This window comes from Alosa alosa, chromosome 1 (assembly GCF_017589495.1).
Source record: "Alosa alosa isolate M-15738 ecotype Scorff River chromosome 1, AALO_Geno_1.1, whole genome shotgun sequence".
NCBI classification, from domain to species: Eukaryota; Metazoa; Chordata; class Actinopteri; order Clupeiformes; family Clupeidae; genus Alosa; species Alosa alosa.
This window is the reverse complement of record NC_063189.1, coordinates 29,406,263-29,427,057: the sequence shown is the minus strand read 5'-3', so window position 1 is coordinate 29,427,057 and position 20,795 is coordinate 29,406,263. Positions and strand designations below refer to the sequence as shown.

At 46.5% G+C, this 20,795-nt stretch overlaps 2 protein-coding genes across 3 annotated transcripts in view; one reads left to right on the top strand and one right to left on the bottom strand.

The window, feature by feature from the left end:
• stk11 (serine/threonine kinase 11) overlaps window positions 1–1,881 on the top strand; it is a 48,718-nt gene extending 46,837 nt beyond the window's left edge. For both annotated transcript variants that reach the window (XM_048239492.1, XM_048239498.1), the window contains exon 11: window positions 1,063–1,881. The gene's annotated coding sequence lies outside the window, so the exon portion shown is untranslated. The remainder of the gene's footprint in view (window positions 1–1,062) is intronic.
• Window positions 1,882–4,127: 2,246 nt separating this feature from the next.
• LOC125292263 (voltage-dependent calcium channel beta subunit-associated regulatory protein-like) overlaps window positions 4,128–20,795 on the bottom strand; it is a 35,202-nt gene continuing 18,534 nt past the window's right edge. Inside the window, exons 4-10 of the mRNA XM_048239480.1 lie at window positions 19,232–19,293; window positions 17,910–18,075; window positions 17,548–17,671; window positions 16,856–16,969; window positions 15,740–15,971; window positions 10,102–10,288; window positions 4,128–7,997 (exon numbers count right to left, since the gene is read on the bottom strand). Coding sequence (XP_048095437.1) covers window positions 6,140–7,997; window positions 10,102–10,288; window positions 15,740–15,971; window positions 16,856–16,969; window positions 17,548–17,671; window positions 17,910–18,075; window positions 19,232–19,293 — 2,743 coding nt within the window. The 3' untranslated portion in view covers window positions 4,128–6,139. The remainder of the gene's footprint in view (window positions 7,998–10,101; window positions 10,289–15,739; window positions 15,972–16,855; window positions 16,970–17,547; window positions 17,672–17,909; window positions 18,076–19,231; window positions 19,294–20,795) is intronic.

The window sequence follows — 20,795 nt, the reverse complement described above, 5'->3', positions numbered from 1 at the left end:
GCGTCCTTTCTTTTCGTGATATTTTAGGATTTCGCCGTGGTATTGTTTCAGTATCGAGCATCGAGATATTTATGGCAGGTATCGTATCGAAGTCATAATTTTGGTATTGTGACAACACTAGTTCCCAGAGCATGCTTTCTCTGTCTATGATCTGCAGGGTTAAGGCCTCCTCGACGAGGAGATTGCTGGTCCGCGGATAATTTGCTGCACAATCGAATGGTATCATTGAACTGCTGACCGAAAGAAAAAGAAACTAAACATATAGTACATTTAGTGCTATCAAATAAAGAGGCATAGCATTTAGGGGGTAGTGGTGTGAGCGCTCATTCAATGTGTGTGCGCATTTGCGCAAGTGAAACTGTTGAACCACTGAAGATAATGTGGGTAGCAGCAACAAACAACGTAGCCTATTTAAAACAAGGAACAAAGCGGATTCTTGCTGTCTATGAAAACAGCATAGAGACTGGCTAGATCTTTAAATTGATACTAGTTAAGCATGTTTAAGTTAGGCTAATGAACATGTTGCATTCTATACAGCCTGATTATGCCATTCTTTAAGCTACATAGCCTGTTTCAGTTTTCCTCGACTTGTCTAACTAAAAAGCGATAATAGGATTTTTAATTAATTATATTTTATCCTATAATTAGGATAAAAGGATCAAAATGTCCGGAAAACAAGAGGAAACTCTGGTGTCGCCCCTATATTCATAGACTGTCGCTGTTTCTTAAAGTCAAGGTGGGATTCTTCAAAGGACAATTGCAGCCAGGCTCACGGATAAAACGGTAGCCTACAATTAAGGAATTAGACTTTCTAGTAACATAAACGTATTATTATTGCAGGCTATTATACATAAATCTGGCTATCTTGAATACACTCACTCACAAAGACACACATAAAGACACACATAGACACACACTCACACAAGCAGGCACATACACACCTAGACATAGACGCACACAAACACACTCTCACTCACTCACTCACTCACAAAGACACACACACTCTCTCACTCGTAGACATAGATAGTGTGACTGACGTTTGTCTCTCCCCCTGTGCTGCAGGTTTTCTCTCCCGTCTCCACATGCGTTGGCCTCCCACACCCAGCAGACACGTCTCCCCTCTCATCCCCATCGCCACCCTGGACTGCCCGCTCCCCTCTCATCCCCATCGCCACCCTGGACAATGAACCCAAAATGGATGCCAGGAAAAAAAAACCTCTTCTCCTTTTTTCTGTCATTTTCTTTTTGGTTTTGTTTTAAAGAGACTGACCCAAATGGGAAACTACAAAGAGGAGATGTGCCTGCCGTACAACCACCCCACCCCCCAACAACATTGTTTTTTATCCCCTCTTTCTTTCTCTCTCCTCTTCTCTCTCTTCTGCAACTTCTCGAGACGATGCGGGTGGACTCTCAACAGCCAGATTTAGTTGCTAGGTTACCCTTTTTCTTTACAGTAATTGAATACATAGTTAAAGACACTCAGACGTTTTATTGTGACATGTTAAGAATGACAACAACAGTAATAACTATTGCTATATTGAGTATGAGATACATATATAAAAAAAACAGTGGAAAGAGTTTTGAGAAGGTGTGAATTCTTCTTTTGATGCTGGGTTTGGGCTGTGGGTGATGATGATTTCAATACGGTGTTAACTGCATGCTGTAAGGAGCAGTGGAAAAGGGAACTTCTCCAACTAAAGGACTGAAAGCAACAAACAAAAAGTTCAGACGCTTAACGACACCATCTGGCCCGGTCACCTGCTTTTTCTTCTCTTCATTGTTTTGGCTTTTTCCATCTAGGGTTTTTTTTTGTTGTTGTTTTTTTTTCAATAAATATTTTTTAATTATTATTTATATAAAACACATCCCAACCAACCCAAATTGTGTTGTCTTCATTTCAAGGTAAAGCCCTGAGAAGAGCAAATTGTTGTGTTGTGTTTTTGTAAGTGAAGTGAACCCTGGTCTATTTATATTATATTAATATTATTATTATATCTGCTGTTGACTCACCTTGACTTTGATCTAGCGTGGCTTTGAGGCTGCTGCGGAGAGTCGCTGGTACGCTCCCTTTTGATCATACCTGCCTCCCTGGCGCGGGATTGCGGAGCTGCCTCAAACCATGAGCTGTGGAACTCGGAATGCTCGCATGGCACGACAGGGAAACCCCGGGGAATCAGGCCTCTTGTGGTAGCTGCGGTAACCGTGTGTGTGCGTGCGCATGATGGAGGCAGCCAGCCAATCAGCAGCCAGAGATGGAATCGCCGGATGAATTGAGATGACGTGCACCTGAGCGAGGGAGTGAACGAGCCAGTGGAGGGGTCAGAAAACAAACACGTCACCACCAATTCTGACGCACATCAGCAGCAGCTTGTAGCTGACAGTGGACCAGCTGATATAATCATGCCCATACACAAATGTGAAGAGGTCTAGAAATCGAAGGCTACAACAGCCCTGAGGAAAAAGCAACTAATATGGTGTTCAGTTATGAATCCTCATGTACAACTTTTTTAAACTCTTCATGTACATTGCTTTTATTTCACTGGGAAAAAAAATGAGAAAGACACCAAAAATAAACACATCAGTTGGTCCCTTCATTATCTCTCTAATTCAAATGATACATTTTTAAACCAGACAGAGCTTCACTCCTCCCTATCAGAAGTAGGGCACTCAGCGTTTGAGATGGGGAAGCAAGGCTTTTTTGAGCAATCAATGCGGTGTTACTTCTCTCCAGACTATTTAAATCTCCACAAAGGAAACAGTGAAAGGGGATAAAAGCTTTTACCATCAAGGGTGAGGGTGACGGTGCCAACACTGGATTTCTGAGAAAACCGCTATTTCCTACATATAAGTAGTTGTTTTGTGACTGGTAATTTTTAGGGATGTTGGGCCACTCATTTGTCCTGCATTGGGTAACCTAAGCTAGTTAACGCAACACACATATTAATTCAGGTAAGCCCCTGATCCATAGTCAGGACACTCATAACATGCAGTCAGTGGAATGGAACATTTTGGGAGGATGATCGTCAACTTTTACTCCTCTATGCAGTCACACGTCAGCCTTGCTTGATGCGGTCTGATTTTGTTCTTTAAGTCATTTTTGGGGTCTTTTTGTTTTATTGACTTAGAACAGTGAAGAGAAGCGAGTGAGAGATGGGGTGGGATCGGGGCAATGCACTTGGACCTGACAGGGCACTTGGACACCAGTAATACTTGATCTTCAAAGTGATACTTTGTGGGCATTTCCTTACCAAACCTCTAAAAGCTCTGAGCTCTGGTACTGCACGCCTCAAGAGGTTGGAGACCCATTGCAGGTTAAAGCAGAGGGCTGTGGCTGTGTTCTATTGGTGGGGCTGGGGACACCCTTACTTTCCCAACCACCTCCTCTCTCCTTATCTCATTTCCTTGACCTTGGCTGCAGTGAGGTCAGTGGTAAAGGCCACTCATATCGCCTTTTAATGGACTCTAATCAGTGCAGTTCAATGCATGATCCTCAACTGTCAGAGATCCTTAAGTATAATGTTACAGATGCTAATGTCATCGTGCTATCGCTAGTGTTTCCCAGTGCTGATGGACAACATGGACAGGAAGCACAACAGGTATGTTTTCAAACCCATTTCATGTGACATGCAGTGAGAAACACAACACTACCGAGAGGCACTAATCAATTGAAACTCATGCATCTAAATTGTGTTGTGCAACTCCATACACAATTTAAGCTGATTTTCTTCTTGACTTTTTATTATTATTATTATTATTATTATTATTATTTTTAGACCAATGACATCAATGACGTAGCAAAACACAAAACGCAAATGTTACATACATTAATCCAACAACCGTAAAATAAATAAACAAATAAATAAATGCATTGCAATGAACTCTGTATGTAGTACAAACTCATAAAAGTCCCCACAAACCAGAAGTGATTGATATTTGTGTGTAAAGGTCTTCTTATGAGACCCTACAAACCCACTTCCAAAAGACATGTCCGGTTGTCTACATGAAGGGTTCAGATGCAAAAGCCTCTAAATGTCACCTATGTCAAAAATGAGATAAAGATGGTGAGGGGATGCTCTCCACACATAGTATACGCTAATCAAATAATTTAACTTCTAAACCCACTAAATACCACTCTCTTCCTGGTCTGAAATATCGATTTATAGGCAAAAACCTATAGGAGCCTGAATTTAAATGCTCATTTAAAAGAAAAGTGGTCAGACAGATTTAGAAGGTTTTGCATCTGAACTCTTCACATGTAGAATGGCAAATGTTTGACAATGAAGAGAGCAAGCAGACTTTAATTCCCTCGCAACAGACCTCTGAAGTTTGCCTACAAAAAAGCAGCCATCTTTGACATCTAGTATCTGGCGATTTTTCCTATGGGAAAATAACATGGGGATTTTGAATTATCGCACCTGAGTCTCGCGGGGATGAAAAAGTCTGAAATGCAGACGTTTTCCTAAACACACTTTTGTCCTCTGCCTTCGAGTGGATACCGTGATCTCCAGTATGTGAAGGCGACACACTTAGATTTTTGCTACCCCAGAGCTAACTTGCAATGCAACTTGCCATAGGTAGGTAGCTTCAATTAACAACCGGATCTCCTTATATGGGCAAAGATGGCCGTTTTGGTTCTTTTTTGTAGGCTTCAGAGGTCTATAGTGCAGAATGTTTTCAACTGTGTATATGTGTGTGACTGTGTGTGTGTGTATGTGTGTGTTTTTCTTTTTTGTCTTAATGATATCTACATGATGCACACTCCTAGAGATGATGCTGATATGCACACAGTGAGCATGCTGACAGGAGGCTACTGTTGACCACACACAGCGGGCAGGCAGGGGCATCATGTCAGGAGAGATACATGGGAAAGCTGAGCCATCACAATCAGGAGCATCGTGGGGCATTTCTCATGTTACTCTAGCTCTGGAGGACAGCTCAAATGCCCTCCCATAATGCAGTAGGCTCCACTACATAAACCTTAACTAAACTGGAATTAGGGCATGCCATGTCCAGCTTCTGTGAAAAAGTAAGCCACATTCTGCACCCTGTTGCGAGGGGTAGTCTTATCTAGACTATGAAACCACAGGGGACTGTTAGATATACTCGTGCCCCCCAACCCCCATCAGCTTGGCCCCTGTGTGTCCTGATCTCCCCTTTCTCTCCTCTTACATCTTCTTCCCAAAAACAGCATCCGCTTGGAGCAGCCTGACTTCTTCACTTGGGAATGATATGGGATGAGGTGATGAGGACTTTTTACATAGTGTACAGGGTCTAGTTGATTTGATTTCATTAGTTATTTTTTTAATTTACTCCCCCTCCCCCTGGAGAAAGGTGAGAACCACGGGGGCAGGTGAGTCTCTGTGGGACTCCGCCCTGATCCGGCCCAGATGTGGCGCTCATCCGGCCCAGACTCAGTAGCTCTCTGTGTTGTTGTTGTTGTTTTTGTTTGTTGGGGGCTGGCTGAGGTTCCAGGGGCATTTCGGGGAGTAGCGGGGATTTGATCTCTGTCCTTAGTCACTCCCATTCCTGTGCATTTCACAATGACTTCACAGAGAGGTCAGCGCAAGGACGCCAGCATGAGGGAACAGCCCACACAGGAGACCGATGCCCACACACAGTCTCTCATCAGTGACCGAACACCATCAGTGACCGGACACCATCAGTGAGAGATGGCCATCAGTAGCAGTCAGTCTCCCTCTGCTGAGCCGAGAGCATGCCGGCCCATGCAGAAGCATGCGAGGGCACAGGTTGGGGCCTTCTGGACGCCACCACACCCTGCTGTACTCCTGGAGCTGTGCACAGAGCCAGGGGCGAGGAGCAGGTCGGACCGACAGACTGGAGAGCATTCCGGTCTCGAGAGGACAGTCCAGGTCAGGAGGAGATGTGGAAGTTCTGAGCCCGATCTGTTTCTGAACACAGCCTCCGTCAGGGCAGACACATGCTGTGGGCTCCGTCACACGGGTGTGTGAAGGGGGGTAGTTGGGTGACGGGTCATGAAGAGACTGGCAGAGTGGGGTTAGGGTCAGGGTGGCAGTCCGGCAAGCACCAACAAACCCTAATCCAAGTCCTAGTCTCTATACCAGCAAAAACCCAATCCCAATCGCAATCCTAATCTGAGTCTTTCTTCTAATTTGCCTCTCTACTCGGTCATGTCATCTGAAGATACGCAGGCAACCACCACCGTTTGCTCCTGGACACAGTGTGTCCTTCGCAGGCCACCGTACAGCCTCTCCTCCAGGTTGGCAGCTATCTTATCGGCTGCCAGCAACCCAGGGTCCTCCAGGGTCCCACAATGCTCTGGACCAGGAGTGGGGATGACGCTCAGACCTCCCATCTCCTCCATGCTCTCATATCCTTGCTCCGAGTGCATGACTGTGCTTCGGATGTCACCACCACCACTGCTGCTGCTACTGCTGCTGTTATTGTTGCTGCAGTTGTCCTCCACCTTGTCCCCCCTCACCTCCACCTGCTCCTCCTCCAGCTCCAGCGTGTCCTGCTCGTCCACGCTCCCTGAGGCGCTCTTGGGCTCCTCTGTGCCCTCCTCTCCCCCCTCGCTATTCTCCTCGTCAGCCGCACTGGCGATACGGGGCAGGGGCCCATGCAGGTGGTGGTGGTGATGGTGGTGGTGGTGGAGCTGGTAGCGGGCGGTGGCGGTGGGCGTTGAGGCGTCCAGCGGGTAGCCAGCACTCTCCCCCCTCCTCAGTGGCCCCCAGCGGAGGCGCTCCAGGGAGGGCGAGAGCCGGGCGGTGGCTGAGGCGGCGGATCCCCCAGGGTCGCTGTGCTGCTTGGCGTGCTGCCACTGGGCACGGAGGTGCAGGCGGGAGGAGCGCGCGGAGCGCGAATGGTGGTGGTGCGGACGCGGGTCCAGGCGCGGGTCGTGCCGCAGGAACTCGTTGAAGAGGGCCTCGGTGCGCTCGTCGATGCTGTAGTCACGGCGACGATAGAGCCAGGGCTTCTGGGCCAGTGGGGACTTGACGATGGGTAAGGTCCGCGGCTCTTTGGGGATGACGGCCACGGGCGCGGCTGCCGCCAGCGAGAGCTTCTCGGGTTCCACATCGGCGTGGTTCTCCTCGGACTCCAGTTCCAGTTCCAGTTCCGTCTCGTCGGGATCCTCCTGCAGGAGGCGGGCCTCGAAGCTCTCACATACCGTCCCCTTCCGCCCGGTGCAGGTGAAGTAGCGCCGACGCTCCGACGCCGTCTTCCCTCCTCCGCCACCTCCTCCTCCCGCGAGGGGCGGAGCGTCCATGGAGGCGTAGCCGCTGTCCATCTGCAGCAGCTTCCTGCCACCCGCCTCCCCGTCACTGCCCCCTCGCTCCGAGTCCACGCTGTCGCCCCCACCTCCTCCTCTTCCTCCTCGCCGCCTCCTCTCTCTGTGCCGCTCCTCCTCTTCGTCCTCCTCCTCCTCTTCCTCCTCCCTGAGCTCCGTCACTGCTGGAGGCTCGTCGTACGGGAGCTCCTCGTCGATGTCCTGCGACTGGAACATCATAGCAGCCGTCCCCGAACCTGTCCCTGCTCCCGATGCTGCACCTCCCCCTGCCTTCCCAGCACCCCCTAGTGATGAGAGGCTGTCGGCTTCGCTGCGGGTTGAGTCGCGGTCGTTGGAGCTCAGGTCGGAGGAGGCGTACTGCTCCAGGGAGGCGCGCAGACTCCAGATGTCACGGTATGGGGTCGGCTCCGCTGTGTCACCTCCACCGTCCGCAGCCCCCTCTGTCCTCCGACGCAGAAGCCCCCCCGGACCCCCCCAGCCACGGAGCCCACCCTGTCCTCCACCTGCTGCTGCGCCTCCTCCAGAGGCTCCCAGCGCACCTCCCTCTTCCTCCTGATCTTCATCCTCAGCCTCCTCCTCTTCGTCTTCCAGCTCGTCGTCCTCGTGTCCCGCATCCAGCCCGTTCTCCTCCCCCACAGGGTGTGACCTTATGGTCAGGGTCACTGGGAGGTCAAAGGTCAACTCAGGCTCTGCCCCTGAGCTGAGCTCCATCACCGCTTCCACCTCTAGCCTGAAACAGAGAGGGAGAGAGAAAGAGATTGGGAGAGAAATAAAGAGAATGATAGAGAGAAAAAAAGAAGGGAGAGAAAGACAGAGAAAGAAAAAAGAGGTTTGTTTTCCACTCTTCAAAATATTTACTATTTTCTATTCATAACATTCAACTCTTCATAACATTCTCTCTTTGCATTTCATAACATTCTTTCTTTTCTTTTCTTTACATAACTTTCAATCTTTTATGTAGGCCTACATACAGTATAATGTTCACTCTTTGTATTTTCCTTTCTTTTCATAATGTTCTCTCTTTGTTCCGTAACATTTACTTTGTTCTGTTCGTAACATTTACTCTTTCTTTTAATAATGTTCAGTATTTTCTTTTTTACAATGTTCCCGCTTATCTTTTCATAACATTCATTATTTTCTTTTCACAACGTTTACTCTTTTGGTCACTCAACAGTCCTCAAGTCTGCAAGTAGCGCACTGTGGAAAGAAAACCACCGTCTCTGTGCCAGAACAGAGCCACATCATAGCCGCATTTGTGCCAGAACAGAGCCACATCATAGCCGCATTTGTGCCAGAACAGAGCCACATCATAGCCGCATTTGTGCCAGAGCTGGCTGTGCCTGTTAAGGCCCTGACACACCAACCGACGGCAGAACGTCGTCAGAAAAAGCAGTCAGACTGATCAGTCGGCTTCCGTCTTCCTGAGAAAAGTGCCTCGGAACACACTGAAGCGACACCGACTTGAGTGTACATGTACGTTCTGTGCTTTCGCGAAACTTAATAAGTCTCCATAACAGCAGGCGGAGCTATATGATTGTCTAGTTACCAAGATGAATCATAAAAGGATTCACCAATGGAACGAAATAGCACTAGTTTCAGACTTATCTGATTAAGCAATAAGAAAATATAAATACAAAGGCCTACTGGTAACCGGAGGGTTGGCGGTTTGAACCCCGACCAGTAGGCACGGCTGAAGTGCCCTTGAGCAAGGCACCTAACCCCTCACTGCTCCCCGAGCGCCGCTGTTGTAGCAGGCAGCTCACTGCGCCGGGATTAGTGTGTGCTTCACCTCACTGTGTTTTCACTGTGTGCTGAGTGTGTTTCACTAATTCACAGATTGGGATAAATGCAGAGACCAAATTTCCCTCACGGGATAAAAAAAGTATATATACTTATACTTATACTTAAATATATATTGTGTAAATAAAATAAAGGCTTTTTATATTTTTGAAGAAGAGTACCTTGGACCCCCTTTTTTCTATTTACTACTGGATTCCCGAACCCAAAGAGCACCTTCAAATTTCTGATTGGAACTTCCTGAGCACCCTGGACCTCTTTGTCTTTTCAATATATTGTGTACTGTTTTATTGTCATTGCTTGTGTGTGATGCCAATGAAACACTCTTTCGGACACGGAAGAAATAATTTATTTTTGCCCATTAACGGGGCTAGCTAGCTAGCTAGATAACGTTAGCACAGTAAACGGAAAGTGAATGGGAACGGCTAGTGATGTTCGCTAGCTAGGTAGCAGCTAAGGACTTTGGTTAAACTTGTATATTGTTGCAAACTAACCTGAAATAACATACGTTGAGCAACTTTGTGGTAGTCTACTAGTTCTAGCAAAAATATGTTAGGATAGATTATCAACCACCTCTGGATCTAGAACCTTTGAGAACACGTGGTTGTGCACAAGAGATTTTCTGAGACAGTGACAGATCACAAACAAAGTTATTTTTCTCTTTATTTATTTCGTTTAAAAACACAATTTCAATGTTGGAATGTTAGGAAGACATGTGGCTTGTAGAAAATGGGTTCATAACTTGAATGTAGGGCTAATGGTCATAGTCCGAGATAATTATGTTTAATCAAGGGCTAGCACTCCACCAATCAGATTGGTCATTGAGTCCTGCCCACTGGCTGATTTGACAAGTCCTTTGACAAGTCAAATCAGCCAAAATGTACGCCGACAGCTCCTTCCGACAGACGATGGCACGGAACACACCAAACTGACTTGAGTCACTGTCCGACGTCGTCCGGCGGCCCATAATCGGGTTGCTGTGTCAGGGCATTTACACTGCGAGGGCATGTTGGTGAGGTGTTGCCATGGCAACCTACCTGCCCAGAGTTGGGGAGGGGAGGGACCCGGCAGAGAGGCGTCTGGGACAGGAGGCGGGATCTGGGAGCAGAGGCGGGGCCAGGGAGCACAGAAAGTCCCCACCCACCGCAGGAGACTCCGCCTCCTCGTGATCAAGAGTCTCACTGGCTGCACGTTGCCTCTGGAACGCCCTCCTCTTAGGAGACCCTGAGAGAGAGCAGGAGAGGGAGACAGGTTATCATGTGTGTGTGTGTGTGTGTGTGTGTGTGTAATGTCCTCCTCTTAGGAGAACCATAGATAGCAGGAGATAGGTTTGTGTGTGTGTGTGTGTGTGTGTGTGTGTGTGTGTGTGTGTGTGTGGGGGGGGGATTAGGGGAGAGAGAGAACCAAAGATAAAACCAAATGAGTTGCAAAGAAGGACAAATCCGTCATGACAGGAAGGCAGACGGACACCAGCCATCTGGCTCTGATCTGGCTCTGATATGGCTCTGATCTGGCTCTGATATGGCTCTGATCTGGCTCTGATATGACTCTGATTTGGCTCAGTTGGAGCCCCATAGGAGGAAACGAGCCACACACACACAGACACACACACACACACAAGGGTTAGAGGGATTACATCACTCTTCTCGAATGCCGTTCTTTATACAGCACTACACACACACTCACACACACACGTTCTTACATCAAACTGCTTGTTATCTAACACCATCAAAACACACAGAGACAGACATAGACTCTCTCACTCAAAACAAACACACATAATCATGGTCAGAACAAGAACAACACATACACAACCCCTGTCACCCATAACAACACAAATCCATAACACCCTGATACTCATAACAACACATACACAACACCTGTCACCCATACTAGTGTTGTAGTACTCAAGTCCGGTCTTGGGATAATTTTGTACTTACTGTACTCGGTCTCGTCTCGGAATTGAAAGCAAAACTACTTGGTCTTGACTCAGTCTTGGCCTACTTGGCCTTGGCCTCTTCTTATTTTAACTTCTTATTTTAATAAAAATTATAATATTGACTCGCTTTAAAATATATCCCAAGGTGCTATGCTGCGCAGTGCAAATGTTTTGAAAGATGCAATCTTTGTCCAAATGGCACAGCAGTTACTCTGGAGAGAGTTGAAGTAGCCTGACAGCAGTCCAGTGTAGCATGAGCAGCTACCTGTTTAAGTTATAGTCTAATGGTGAATGCCTCTGATTGGCTGGAATGGTTATACGTGTGACGTATAAGGATGTAAAGTGTAGTGTATTGTTGAACATGAAGTAAAGAAGCAGGCTGTCGCCTTGTTCTTGAATTGTGTGCTTGTCTCTGATGTTTCCACCACGCCAATAACACTAGATGGTGCCAGAAGTGGCTGTCTTCAACAAACTGAAGCATAGCAAAGGCGAGAGATCGTTAAATACAGATAGGCCTACTAGCGTAACGCAAAACCATGGAGTTGTTCACGCAGCCGACACCACTGTCCTTCACCGGCAACCTGGCTGAGAATTGGCGAAAATGGGAGCAGCGACTCAAAGTTTACCTCGAGGCGTCAGGACTCTGTGATAAGTCAGAGGCAAGGAAAATTGCTGTCTTTTTGCACTGTATCGGAGAAGATGGGCTAGAAGTCTATAACACTCTCACGATTGAGTATGGTGATGCGAACGACAAAAAGCTTTCAGATGTGTTAGCTGCCTTCCAAAAGTACTGTGAGCCACGGAAAAACACCGTTTATGAGCGTCATCAGTTCTGGGCGCACACATACAATGCACAAGCAGGAATTGACAAGTTTGTAACTGAATTAAAAGCAAGAGTTCACAATTGTGAATTTGGAAGCTCAGCAGATCTCATGCTAAAGGATAAAATAGTGTTTAGCGTGACTGACACTGCTCTACGTGAGAAACTGCTGTCCATCCCTGAATTGTCCCTGACTAAAGCTGTAGATCTATGTTGAGCAAAGGAAGTAGTGCGTGCACAGGCTCTTGCAATAGCTTCCAGTAGATCAACAGAGCAAGTGGATGTTATCAGGAGCAAGGACTCCAAACCACATACATGGACAGAGCGCAAGGCTTATAAAACACCCATCAAAGAACACACTCAGTTATGTAGCAAATGTGGGTGGCAACATCGGCCAAGAAGCTGCCCTGCATACAATGCATATTGCAACACATGTGGAAAAAAGAACCATTCAGGGAGAGTAGTGGCGCCAATTGAAACAGACACTGATAGTGATGAAACCAGCGCAGCTGTAGACACATTGTTTATTGGATCCATATTACACCATAGACCACAGAAAATAGACACAGGATGACACACCAACCTTGACATAGATGGCAAGATAGTGGCATTTAAGATGGACACGGGCGCGGGAGCCAACATTCTGCCTCAATCTATTGTGAGCTCCCTCTCAGTGCCTGTGAAACTCCAAAAGACCGACACAGTGCTAATAGCATATGGTGGTGCCAGGATCAGGCCAGCTGGAAAAGTCAAGCTGCATGTTCAGACGCAACATAAACAGTGTCACCTGGATTTCTTTGTCACCACAGCATCTGACACACCTCTACTGGACCTGATCAGGAAAGTAGAGGCACTAATCCCTGCTGCCCCAACATCAAAAGATGACCTGCTGAAACGGTATCCCTCGGTTTTCAAAGGCCTCGGTGAGTTTCCGGGACAACACCACATCTACACTGACCGCTCAGTGCCCCCAGTGATCCATGGGTGTAGGAAGATTCCTTATGCTGTACATGACAAGCTGAAAGAGACTATTGATGACCTCGAAAGCAAGGGTGTGATCAGCAAAGTCACAAAGCCTATAGCCTGGGTCAGCAGCTTATGTATCACTGAAAAGAAAAATGGGTCTCTCAGGGTCTGCCTTGACCCCAGAGATCTCAACAGAGCTATATTAAGCCAACACTTCTCCATACCCACTGCTGAAGACATACAGCGCAGACTAGCTGGTAAAAAGATTTTTACTATCCTTGATGAGCGTGATGGGTATTGGCAGATCAGATTAGATGATGAGTCTGCAGACCTCTGTACCTTCAATACTCCATGGGGAAGGTACCGTTTCCATCGTATGCCTTTTGGGATTAAATCAGCGAGTGAAGTGTTCCAGCAGGTCAACTACGAAAGCTTTGGTAACATTGATGGTGTCTTCATAGTGGCAGATGACATGATCATCGCTGCAGCAGACAAAATGGAACATGACAAAATACTCCAGCAGGTGATGGAAAGAGCTAAAGAACTCCATGTCAAATTCAACAAAGACAAAGTGCAATACATGGTTAATGAAGTTAAATATCTTGGCCACATCATCAGTTCGGATGGGATCAGACCAGATGAATCCAAAGTCACAGCCATCCAACAGTTGCCTCCACCCTCTGACCGAAAGAGCCTGCAGCGACTACTTGGCATGACTAGGTATCTGGCTCAGTACATACCTAATGAGGCCACACTCACCGCACCGTTACGACTGCTTCTCCGGAAGGACGTTGAATGGCAGTGGCATCCAGAACAAGAGGCTGCATTTAGGGCATTGAAAACGGCTGTCTCAACAGCACCACTACTGCGGTTCTTTGACCCCAAGCTCCCAGTGGAAATTCAAGCTGATGCTTCCAAGGATGGACTTGGTGCCTGCTTCATGCAAGACAAACGGCCAGTAGCCTATACGTCAAGGGCATTGTCTGATGCAGAGCAAAACTATGCACAAATTGAAAAAGAGTTACTGGCTATAGTCTTTGCTCTCAAGAAATTCCACCAGTATTAGTTTACGGCATTTCTGTAAAAATCCAGTCAGACCACAAGCCCCTAGAGGCAATTTTGTCAAAACAATATAGGTAAGGCCCCCGCACGATTACAGAGGATGCTTCTTCAAATTCAAAGATACGACATCTCTCTCATGTACACACCTGGAAAAGACATGTTAATCGCTGACACTCTATCCAGGGCGTACCCTGATGACTTAGAGACAACTGACGAATGTGACCTTGGTGATGAAAGAGTCATATATTCTACAGAGAGTGCACCACTTCAGGGTAGCATAATGCAGCTCCTGAAAACAGCCACTGCAAGTGATGCTGAAATGCAGCTACTCTTGACTCTGCACAGGTCAGGGTGACCTGATCATAAGAAGTCTGTCCCGCTGCAGGCTCAACCATATTGGCCTGTAAGGCATACTCTCTGTGTCAATGAGGGATTACTCATGGTTAACAAACGTGTGATTGTGCCGTTCACCATAGTTCACTCTATCCCCCATTTTCCCCAGTTGAATGGCATGGCAGAGCGCACCATCCGCACTGTCAAATCCATGATGACGTCTGCCTTACAGTCAGGTGATGACCCCCACCTTGCCCTCCTCCACCTGAGAAATACTCCTATCACAGGTCTACGGTACTCACCAGCTCAACTTCTTATGGGCCGCGTGCTGCGGTCCACCTTGCCGGTCAGCAACGCTGTACTGATACCATCAACACCTTTAGGAGTGTACACAGCCCTCCGCCAACATCAACAGAAGTAGAAGGTGCAGTATGACAAGGCTGCAGCGCCATTGTCATCCTTTCAGGTGGGGGAGAGGGTGCGCATGAGGATAAATGACAAGTGAACATCAGAAAGGAACCATGGTCTTATGATGTTATCACATCCTCTGGCGCTCTCTATCGCAGGAACAGGAGACACCTTCGTCCAGACAGAGCTCCCTGCCCTGATCATGATCAAGATGACCCCAGCCTTCATGATGGTGATGAGAATGAAGCTAGGGAGGGTCTGAGAGAAGGTCCTCAAGTACAGTCTAGCAATGCACAAAATGCCGCCTACACCAGACCAGGTCGGAGCATCAAACCACCTGCTCATCTCCAAGACTACTAGTTCTTGAATTGTGTGCTTGTCTTTGATGTTTCCACCACGCCAATAACACTACATCCAGTGCCTCCGGTTGTGATAATGGACAAGATGAGTGAGCAATCCGCAATTATTTAATTTGGTTTCTTGAACCACAAGACATTCATTTCTAAAGGACGTTTAGGAAGAAGCGCGGCGCAGAGTGCAAGATTTGCCACAAGCTGATAACGGACACGTCTGGAACATCACATTTTCACAGACATTTTCAGTGCAAACACAAGGAGAGGCAAGTGAAGTCCCATACACTATACACATGCACACAAAACCCTACCGATGCACTAGTAAGTAAGTAAGTAGGATAGTACTCTTTTATTGTCAATTGCTAATCTAGTGGACAAGTTCAGAGCTTTAAACAACAGTGTGATCTCTATGGTTGATAATGACACCAAACACAGTGTGATCTCTATATGGCTGATAATGGCATTAAACACGGTGTGATCTATATGGCTGATAATGACACCTTGCTACCTATGTGCTCCTTCTTCTTATTTCTCTTCATTATGTCTTCTGGGCTTTCCTCTCTCTCTCTCTCTCTCTCTATCTCTTTCTCTCTCTCTGTCTCTATCTCTTTCTCTTTCTCTGTCTCTCTCTCTCTCTCTCTCTCTCTCCCTTATGCTTTTTTATCTGTTACTCTTTCCTCAACACATGATCTACTTCTCTCCTCTACCTTTCCCCCATCCATTTCTCTCTCCTACACTCTCTCTTTCCTCTTCCCAACCTCTATCTCTCTATCCCTCTCTCCTCTCCTGCTCACCTCTCATGTCCAGGCTGGCTGCCCTCTGGTTGCAGTCCAGTCTCCATCTCTTCATGCGCAGGTAGGGACTGGCCCCCTCCAGACTGGTATGTCTCCGCAGCTTGGTCAGGAACATCTTAGTGAAACCCTGCCCCGTGGCGACCGTCGCCCCTGACGACGACCTGGTGACCTCCGGGTCCGCGTCAGCCCGAGGGCCTCCCATAGTCCACCCTCTCTCCCCCATTGCCTCCGCCTATGACCAACACACACACACACACACACACACACACACACACACACACACACACACACACACACATTTAGCTCTCAGGTCTAGTACAGACATTGCATAATCAACTCTACCAACTCATCATCAATGACCCCAATATGCCACACATCATCTGGTGCAGCCCATGGTTCTTTCCCAAAGGGATTCTTGCATTGGATTGTTAGCTGGCCTACCTGCTTGTGTAGTAAAACCATTACAGGCGCGCCAAACAAGACCCATGTAACTCCTCTTCATTGGCTCCCTCTCTCTGGCCTACAGGACACTGGATCTGCACTTTGCTATCTTTCTGTAATTCTATGATCCGGTTCTGTGTCCCCTCTTGACCACTGTGGTCTTCTGATGACCGTCTGCTGTGTCGTATTTCCATCAGCACTAAGAGGTCGTTGATGGAATGATTTACCTACTGCTCTGTGTTCTTCAAAAAGCGTGTGTGTGTGTGTGTGTGTGTGTGTGGAAGAGAATGAGAGAGAGGAGACAGATGACAGAGGCAGCAAGAGATGACACAGGAGTGTTTTTTTTGTCAATCAATAACTCACGTGCACAGCACTGAGAACACACAAGGTACTCCACAAAAAAACATACACCAATCTACCAAGATTCGTTGTATGTGCCTGTGTGTGTGTGTGTATGTGTGTGTGTGTGTGTGTGTAGTAGGTTTCTATGTTTGGTCTAAAAGTATGGTGTGAGTCACACATATGCTCTACTCATCATAGTAGAGAAGGAGAGAGAAGGTGTGTGGGTGTGCATGTGATAGATTGTTTGTGTGTGTGTGTGTGTGTGTGTGTGTGTGAGAGAGAGAGACTCACTGTTCTAGAGTGTGTGCATGTGTGTGTGTGTGTGAGACTCACTGGTAGGCTGGGGAGGCTCTCAGTGAAGCTGGTGTCCAGTACAGAGTTGAGAGTGTCGCCTGGGAGACCACCACTAGGGCTCTGAGGAGACCAGCTTAGGCCCTCCTCCATGGGCTACACACACACACACACACACACACACACACACACACACACACACACACACAGATACAAACACACACACACACACACAAACACACACAGAATGCATACGCCCAGAGACAATGTATATACATATATAAATTAAATCATTGATAAATACAACCATATACAGACACAGACAGATATATATGTACATATATATTTAACAATAAGGACAATGTCACACTTGAGTTGCCTGCATAGATGCCTTTTCATGGCTACAGGGCTCCATTCACTCTTCATTCAGTTGAACTGAGGAGCTTCCAAGGGCATGCAAAGAGCCTGACCCATTCCCTGGCTGCAGTGAGAGAAGCCTCAGGGGAAATACTACTCAGGAATTCAGAACTGATTTAAAACTCTCACAGCTTCGGTGTTGGAGAGGAAATTGGGTTTCAAATCCATCGTCAGTCTCAATGTGTTTCTCTCTTTCAGAGGCTACTGGCCTCTGAAGACTTGAGGTAAGTGTGGGTTTAGTACCTTAGTCATGATACACTGACGATTATTTTGAGGTGTGTAAAGTGTGTGTGTGAGCGAGTGTGCGTGTGTGTTACCTGCTGGATGCTGGTTTCTGAGGACTCCATGATGGTGAGGATGTTGAGGGCTGGTGGAGGGATATGGAGGTGTGTGAGACGAGCTCGCTTCAGGTGGTGGAAGTCACCCTCCGTCAGAGTATACCTAAGAGAGAGAGAAACAGAGAGAGATATGAGAGAGAGATAGATTTAAGCATGTGTGTTTGAAAGACTGTGTGTGTGTGCATGGTACATATGTGTGATAGTTTGAGATCAGATGGAGAGAGTTTGGAGGAAATAGGTGAGAGGGGGGAGAAAAAATGAGAGATAGAGCAGAAGAGAATGGAAGGAGGAGAGGAATAAAGGAGCGATAGAGTAGAGGAGGGTGAAGAGAGAGAGCTGACCGGCGTCCTTTCTCCTGGCTCTTCTTGCTCTGCTCGTAGATGGCCTGCTCGTTAAAGGAGACGCGCCGCCCTGTGGACACCGCAGACAGGAAGCCCTCCGCCTCCACATCGCCATGGCAACCTGCGGCCGACAGCCCGTCCACCCCCTCCAGCCTGATGGTAATATCTGAGCACAGGAATGGTCAGTGGTGATTACAGAGTCTAACTTCTTCCCCATACCGTACTGAGTTAGAGAGAAACTCACTTCTTCCCCAGTGACACAGGGTCACATTTTAGTTTTCGTTTGACAGAATTTTTATCACTGTAGTGAGATTTCAGTTGACAAAAGTGGTGGTGGTGAGTTAGTTTACTGTGGAAATCGCCTCGCCTAATGCTAAACTTGGTTTGTCACTTCTTTGATTGAGATACACAACTACACACCACATGGGCTATATGGTATATTTAACTGGAATCAGTTAAAAAATAAAAATGTGAGACTTCTAAGCTTGGACCCATAGCAGGTTAGAACATAATAATAATAATAATAATAATAATAATAATAATAATAATAATAATAATAATATGTTTAATTTATATAGCACCTTTCTCAAACCCAAGGTCGCTTTACATAGTGGAGGCAGGAAAATACAACAAACAAACAAACAAAGAGAAGCTAAGTGTGTAGAGCTGTGTTGGGTGTGGAGGAGAAGCTAAGTGTGTAGAGCTGTGTTGGGTGTGGAGGAGAAGCTAAGTGTGTAGAGCTGTGTTGGGTGTGGAGGAGAAGCTAAGTGTGTAGAGCTGTGTTGGGTGTGGAGGGTAAGTGTGAGGTGTTGGGTGTGGAGGAGAAGCTAAGTGTGTAGAGCTGTGTTGGGTGTGGAGGAGAAGCTAAGTGTGTAGAGCTGTGTTGGGTGTGGAGGAGAAGTGATCATTAAACAAAAGGTCTTGAGATGTGCTTTGAAAAAATTAACTCCCAACATGGTAACACTAGAATTATTGCATCTATGACATCACCTCGGAAACCTCAATAAGTTGAGAGGGATAGTGTGTATGTATGGTTGTGTAGTTGTGTAGTTGAGAGCGATAGAGTGTATGTATGGTTGTGTAGTTGTGGAGTTGTTATGAGGCTTATGAACTACAGCAGGTTACAGGTGTGGAGGATCACCTTGGCTGTACAGTCGACAGGAAGCTGAGAGCTGCAGCTACTTGATCTGGTATAAATATTTAGCCATATTGTGTAAGGTATGTATTTATAACTGTGTTGTGTATGATGTATTTATAACTGTGTTGTGTATGATGTATTTATAACTGTGTTGTGTATGGTATGTATTTATAACTGTGTTAACCTTGGCTGGGCTGGGTCTCCTCCACATAGGTGGTGTTGGTCTTCTCTAGGTCATCACTGGCCCTGTGGACAACACACACACACACACACACACACTGCAGTCAGCCCCATGCAATTTAAAGAAAAAAAATATCTGACTTGCGATCATAATGCTATGACATGCGGTGTGATCCTACTCTCAAGGAGAAATTCTCTTCATCTTCACAGGACAAGTTCTACGGTGCATTGAACGAGGATCAGTTTTCTTGTGGAGGCATGCATAAAGGATGATCGTTTTAATCGGTTCCACACATGTGGAACCGATTATAACAAGTCCTGCTACAGATCACGGCTAAGACCTTGAAATAGGCTGGCAGAGAGTAACCTAATACATCAATTACATTAAATTTGTGCCATTTAATGTAAGTTAATGTCAATCGCTCAATGTGTGGCCCTCGGCTTACTTTGACAAACTAACTGTGGCCCTCAGACTACAATTGTTGCCCACCCTGCAATACAGCATTACACTACTCATGATGAGGTTTTCAGCAAACCCCTCTGAATTACAATGCTACGTTAAAGGCTACATATTTTAATTACATAATTATAAATTTGCATAATATACAAATTATTAAAATTAAAATGTATGTCATGTCATGTCATGTCAATGCTCTAGAGCAGACCCAAATTGACCATTATAAGTATAACTCCGTTTTTTTGTCTTTTGTTGAGATTACTTGCCGAAAATGAGTAAGAATATAGCTATTTTGTTTTACAGTGTTTTAGAAGAATAAACAAAATTTTACATGCTGCTTTAAAAACTTGAGTTGACATAATTTAGTATCTTTGTTGTCTTGTGGACTGTAATTAATACTAATTCCCTTCACTGACACATGTACCAGCCAAGGACCACATCAGCCAAATCAGACACAGATTAGAGCTACATCTATACAAGGCTGAGACCAAATTAATGAAAATGGCTTGTCAAACTCCTACGCACACACACCACCGCCAGAAACACTTTATCTATCGTTCACGCAGGCACTTGTATACATACTGTACACACACACACACGCCTGCATACACTCACCCAAACACACACAGACAAATGCGCACACGCACACACACGTGCACACACGCATACGCCCACACACGCACGCTTGCATACACACGCACATGCACACATACACACGCACCGTCGCACCCACATGCACACGCACACACACACACGCAGACACATATGCGCACACATGCATACACACACACGCACACGCATACATTCATACACTCACACACACACACACACACACACACACACACCAGGTCTGGTTCCCACAGCGGAGTGTCAGTAAATGAAGGCATAAATAGATTTTTTTTTGGCTTATGACTGCAGAGAGTGCAGTGACAACAAGCACTGTTTCATAAGAGACTACATAACTGGGACATTCAGCTCTTATTTCATTCTTTATTTCCTTTTGATTTGTGAATGATCCCATGTCTAAAATAAGAACCCTCTAAGAGAGAGGGAGAGAGAGAGGAGAGAGGGAGAGAGTGGGATGGAGACAGAGGGAGAGAGTGGGAGGGAG